Raw genomic sequence first — 6,000 nt, forward strand, 5'->3', positions numbered from 1 at the left:
ATACTCTTCATCGGCGAGACTTTGAAAAGAACCTTCTCTCCTATCATAAATGATAAATTACGCGCTTTTTTATCCGCATAACTCTTCTGTCTGGACCAAGCTATGCGAAGTCTCTCCTGAATCAACTTACCTTATCTAAGGCATCCTTTACCAAATCAGCACCATATAACCTGGCCTCGCCAGACTCAAACAAACTGATGGGGGAACGGCATCGCCGGTCATACAAGGCCTCAAACGGAGCCATCTCAATGCTGGACTAATAACTATTATTATAAGCAAACTCAACCAAGGGTAAGAATCGATCCCACTCCCCTCCGAAGTCAATCACACACGCTTTGAGCATATCCTCTAGAATCTGAAATATCCACTCCGATTACTCGAAGGTTTGCGGATGAAAGGTTGTATTGAGATCTACCCGGGTACCCAACTTACTCTGTATTGCTCTCCAAAAATGTGAAGTAAACTGATGGCCTTTATATGAAATGATGGAAATAGGCACACCATGCAATCGGACAATCTCCTGAATATAAATCTGGGGTAACCTCTCTGAAGAGTACATAATCACAACTAGAATAAAGTGTGTCGACTTGGTCAGCCTGTCGAAAATGACCCCAACGACATCAAACTTACTCAACATCCTCAGCAACCCAACTACGAAGTCCATAATGATGTGCTTCTACTTCCACTCTTGTATAACCATCTACTTAAGTAGGCCACCTAACTCCTGTTGCTCATACTTAACCTGCTTAAAATTTAGACTTCTCGCCACATATTCTACCATGTCTTTCTTTATCAGCCGCCGCCAGTAATGCTGTCTCAGGTCACAGTACATCTTCATAGAACCTAGATTAAATAAAAATCGTGAACTGTGTGCCTTCTCTAGAATAGTCTCTCTCAGCCCATCAACATTAGGAACACATAGGCGACCCTGAAGCCGCAGAACACTATCATCACTGATAGTAACCTCTTCAGCACCACCCCATAGCACTGTCTCTCTAAGAACTAGCAAGTTAGAATCATTGTACTGACGAGCCTTAATCCGCTCAAATAAGGAAGATTGAGCCACCACACATGCAAGAACTTGATTGGGCTCTAAGATATCCAACCTCACAAGTCTGTTAGCTAACGACTGAATGTCCAAAGCCAATAGCCTTTTCTCTACTGAAATAAATGCCAAACTATCCATGCTCTCGACCTTTCTGCTCAAGGCATCCGCAACCATATTTGCCTTGTCCGGATGATAGATGCTGGTAATATCATAATATTTCAATAACTCAAGCCATATGCGCTGCCTCTGATTAATGTCCCTATACTTAAACAAATGTTGCAAACTGCGATGATCGGTGTAAACCTCACATGATACCCTATAAAGATAATGCCTCTAGATCTTGAAGGCATAAACTATCGCGGCCAACTCCAAATCATGTACGGGGTAATTCTTCTCATGGGACTTCAGCTGACGTGAAGCATATGCAATAACTTGCCCCTCCCGCATCAATACACAACCCAAGCTAATGCGTGAAGCGTCATAATACATAATATACATCCCTGAACCAGAGGGAAACACTAATATCAGTGTTGTAGTCAATGCGGTCTTGAGCTTCTGGAAGGCTCACCTCATAATCATCGGACCATCTGAAAGGAGCATCCTTCTGGGTCAATCTAGTCAAAGGAGCTGCAATAGATGAGAAGCCCTCCACAAACCGACGATAATAACATGCTAACCCCAAGAAACTCCTGATCTCGATCGGTGTGGTAGGACAAGGCCAATTCTGAACTACCTCAATATTGTTAGGATCTACCTTAATGTCCTCACCTGATACAACATACCCCAAGAATGCCACAGAATCTAACCAGAACTCACACTTGGAGAACTTAACATATAGCTTTCATTCCCGTAAGGTCTGAAACATAACCCTCAAATGCTGCTCGTGCTACTCCATGCTACGCGAGTAGATCAATATGTCATTTATGCAGACAATGACAAATGAATCAAGATATGGCCTGAACACCCGATTCATCAAATCCATAAATGCCACCAGGGCGTTAGTCAAGCCGAAGGACATCACTAGAAACTCATAGTGACCATATCTAGTCTAGAAAGCCGTCTTCGGAGCATACAAAGCACAAATCTTCAGCTGGTGATACCTTGACCTCAAGTCAATCTTAGAGAACTCCTTAGCACCCTGTAACTATTCAAACAAATCATCAATGCGCAGTAACAGGTACATGTTCTTAATGGTAACTTTGTTTAACTGGCGATAATCAATGCACATCCGCATACTCCCATCTTTCTTCTTCACAAACAATACCAGTGTGTCCCAATATGACACACTCGGCCTGATGAACCCCTTAGTGAGAAACTCCTCAAGTTGTTCCTTCAACTCCTTCAGAGGCATGCGGTATGGTGGAATAGAGATATGCTGGGTGCCTGGCACTAAATCAATACTAAAATCGATATCACGATCTGGTAGAATGCCTAGTAGATCAGAAGGAAATATATGAGTGAATCCCGTACCACAGGCACTGAATCAATTGTGGGAGTCTCCACGATCGTATCCCAAACATAAGCCAAATAGGCCAAATATCGCTTCTCGACCATATGTCGAGCCTTCAAGAAAGAGATAACTCGACTATGTGTACTGATCGATAAACCCCTCTACTATAATCAAGGCAACTCTAACATCGCCAAGGTAACAGTCTTGGCATGGTAATCTAGAATGGCATGGTACAGACACAACCAATCCATGCCCAGGATGACCTCAAAGTCGGTCATATCGAGCAATAAAAGATCTGCTATGGTCTCATAACCACATAAAGTCACAACACAGGATCGGTAAACCCGATCCACAATAACAGAATCACCCACTAGCGTGAATACATATACAATAACACCCAAGGACGTATGAAAAACATCCAGATAAGGAGAAAATATAGAAGACACATATGAATATGTAGACCCTGGATTGAATAGTATCAAAGCATCCCTACTGTAGACAAAAATAATACCTGTGATTACAGCGTTTGAGGCTACTACATCTGGTATGGCTGGAAAGGAATAGAACTTCGTCGGAGTGCCAGCTGGCTGGCCTCCACCTCTAGGGCGACCCTTACCCACCTGCCCTCCGCCTCTGGCCGGTTGGACAGGCGATGCAGCAGCTGGTGCGGTGATCATAAGCTGATGGACCTACTATACTACCTTGCCTCGAAGCATAGGGAAAAACCTCCTCATATGACCAAGCTCCCTGCACTAGTAGCAACCTCACGGTGCGGAAGACGATTGACCTTATGTATGACCTTAGTGACCGGAATAACCAACCCAATGGAAGAACCCTTAATAGCCTGTGGATGGTAGGTACGCTCTGGAATGGCGCTAAAGTAGGGCCGCGATGGAGCATCCCAAGTAGGCAGTGGTGCTGAATACATAAGCCTACTAGACTGGCCCCTCACGAACTGACCTCTTCCCTAGACGAAGCGCCACTGAATCTAACCCAATATTGAGACTGGTTGTCCCTCAGTGCTTGTTCTCGGCCGTGCTGACAAATACCCTCGATCCTTTAAGCTATCTCCACAACCTGCGCGTAAGAAGTCCCTATCTCAACCTCTTGGGTCGTCGTAACCTGGATACCAAATGCAAGCCTGCAATAAACCTCTACACTCTATCTAAATATGTGGGAAGTATCATAAGTGTATGGAGAGACAACTCAGAGAATCTCCCCTTATAATCGGTCACAGACATCAGACCTTGCTGGAGCCTCTCGAATTGACCCCGTAATGCTTCCCTTTGAGAGGGTGGAATATATCTCTCCACAAAGAGACGTGTGAACTGATCCCAGGTCAAGGTAGGTGAACCTGTGATCCATGTCTAATACGCACTCAATAGTGAGTGAAAACGGTCATTAGAAGAATATTACCCAACAAGATTCGGGGTCGATTTCCGCAGGGAGTTTAATATGGGTGTTCGAGTGTACAGTTGATGAGACCAAATGAAATAGCTTAATTGTTCTTCCAAACAAGGGATTTTGTTTTCTAATTCTAAAAGTAACACTAACAATTGTAAACTAATGAGAAGAAATGAGAAATCGAGTAATTGTTATTATTGTTTTTATCAAATGGGTAAAAGGCCTAGGGATGTAACCTTTGACTAGGTGCTAACCGAATGGGTAAATCATGTTAATTCTTGGTATAGTGACTGGGGTGTATTATAGCTCTTAACTCTAAATTACCCACTCAATACCTCTCGTTTATAGAGTGATTTTTCCCAAATTGGCTTTCTCAAGACCAATTGGGTATCAATTCAATTAGTTGATATGAGCTCAAGTCGGGTTTTTTCTATCTCTAGTTCAAACCCTTTAATTAGACTAGCCAAAACCTTATCTAGCCCAATTACTTGTTAGCCAAATTTTCCTAGACTAAGTCCCTATTTTTCAAGTAAAAACCAAGTAAAATAGGCATGAATAAATGTTTGCAACCATTAATTCTATAAATAATGCATGAACAAGGCTAAATAATAAATACCCAATCATAAACAAGCATTAAATTAATCACCCATAAGGTTTACATACTAGGGTTGGTCACAACCCTAAAGAAAATCTAGCTACTCATAGTAGAAATTGAAGAAAACAAAGAAGAAGAACTAATTATAGCCATAACTAAGATTAAATTGATAAAACTAATAATTCTTAACCCAAAATAGTCACTAATTACCCAAAACAGTAAAATATAATGGCTACAACTCTAAAAACTACAAAAATTGCCCTAATAAGGCATTTCCCATCTATTTTAGGTGGGCTAAAATTTGCTGACAAAAATGCCCTTTGGGAGGTTCTGCGGCGGCACAATTTCATGTGCGGTCCGCACTTTGCTTGGCTTCTGCAAATGGAGAAATTCTGCAGTCGCACAATTCAGCCTGTGACTGCACTTCAGCTTCTGCGTCTGCACTTTTTCAAGGCTTCACACTTGGTTGTTTTGCACATTCTCTAAACATTTTTGAATTCTTGTCAGTGCGATCATGTTTTGCGGCCGCACATTTAGTATGCTGACCGCACTTTTCCACAAATTTTCTGAGCTTTAGGTGCCATTTCTGCAGCCATAGGGTATTTCTGCGGATCACACTTTCTTCTGCGGTCGCAAAATTCCTTTTGCGGACCGCACTTTAGTCTGTTGCACTTCTTTATGCCTTTATTAGTTGAAACACTCCTTTTTGAGTTAGAATTCTTTGTTAAGGACTTATTCTCCAACATGGCTGCAATTTGCATAATTTCATTAGTTTTGGGAACAAGAATCCAAACTTTCAGACTAAAACTAAAGCAAGAAGGTACTAATAAGTGGTTAAAATCCACACTTATCAACTCCCCCAAACTTAAGTCGCTGCTTGTCCTTAACCAAATAGATTAGTTCCCACCTTCTCAAAGTGAAAGGTCATTAAAGTCAATTGGAAGCCATTTATACTTAGTTGGGACCAACAATTACCCATAATACTCATGCGTTTTCAAAAAGGTGACAAATAACATACTATGCACATATAACTCTAATGTGACACTTAAGCTTCTAGAATTGACTTCACTCATCAAGGACTCTTGTTCTATCATGTAGATCATGGTAGAATCCAAACTAATCCTCCTCTACCGTCCATTTTCCAAGCTCACTTCAAGAATTAGCACTCAATCTTTAGATCAATGAAAGGTTCACTCTTCTCTCACAAAGGAATGTCACAAGTAAGGCTTCAAGTACCATAGGCTTGGCCCTCATGTAGATCACCACTAATATAAGCTCACTTGGTTAAAAATTAAGTAGGACTTCTTTCGGGTTGTAATGAAGGCTTTTGGATTGGGGTAGGATACCATATGAGATAAGTAATTACACCCTTACTTAAGCACTCCACATTTTCATTTCTTGGCTCATATTTACCAACTCTTAGAGGCATTTTCCTTTCTTGGTAGCTTAGAGAGACTTGACATCACTCTTTTTTGTTCATTTTATTCTTTTTCTCTCTTGATT

The 6,000-nt window shown here is 41.5% G+C and overlaps 1 protein-coding gene across 1 annotated transcript; it reads right to left on the minus strand.

Moving 5' to 3' along the window:
- Window positions 1-700: 700 nt before the first annotated feature.
- LOC142175739 (uncharacterized) lies at window positions 701-3,863 on the minus strand. Its single transcript, XM_075242721.1, has 2 exons — window positions 3,745-3,863; window positions 701-1,115 (listed from the first exon to the last, which is right to left on the minus strand). The coding sequence occupies exons 1-2, from the start codon at window positions 3,861-3,863 to the stop codon at window positions 701-703; spliced, it is 534 nt and encodes a 177-aa protein (XP_075098822.1).
- Between the last annotated feature and the right edge of the window lie 2,137 nt (window positions 3,864-6,000).

Source organism: Nicotiana tabacum, chromosome 22, assembly GCF_000715075.1.
Source record: "Nicotiana tabacum cultivar K326 chromosome 22, ASM71507v2, whole genome shotgun sequence".
Classification (NCBI taxonomy): Eukaryota; Viridiplantae; Streptophyta; class Magnoliopsida; order Solanales; family Solanaceae; genus Nicotiana; species Nicotiana tabacum.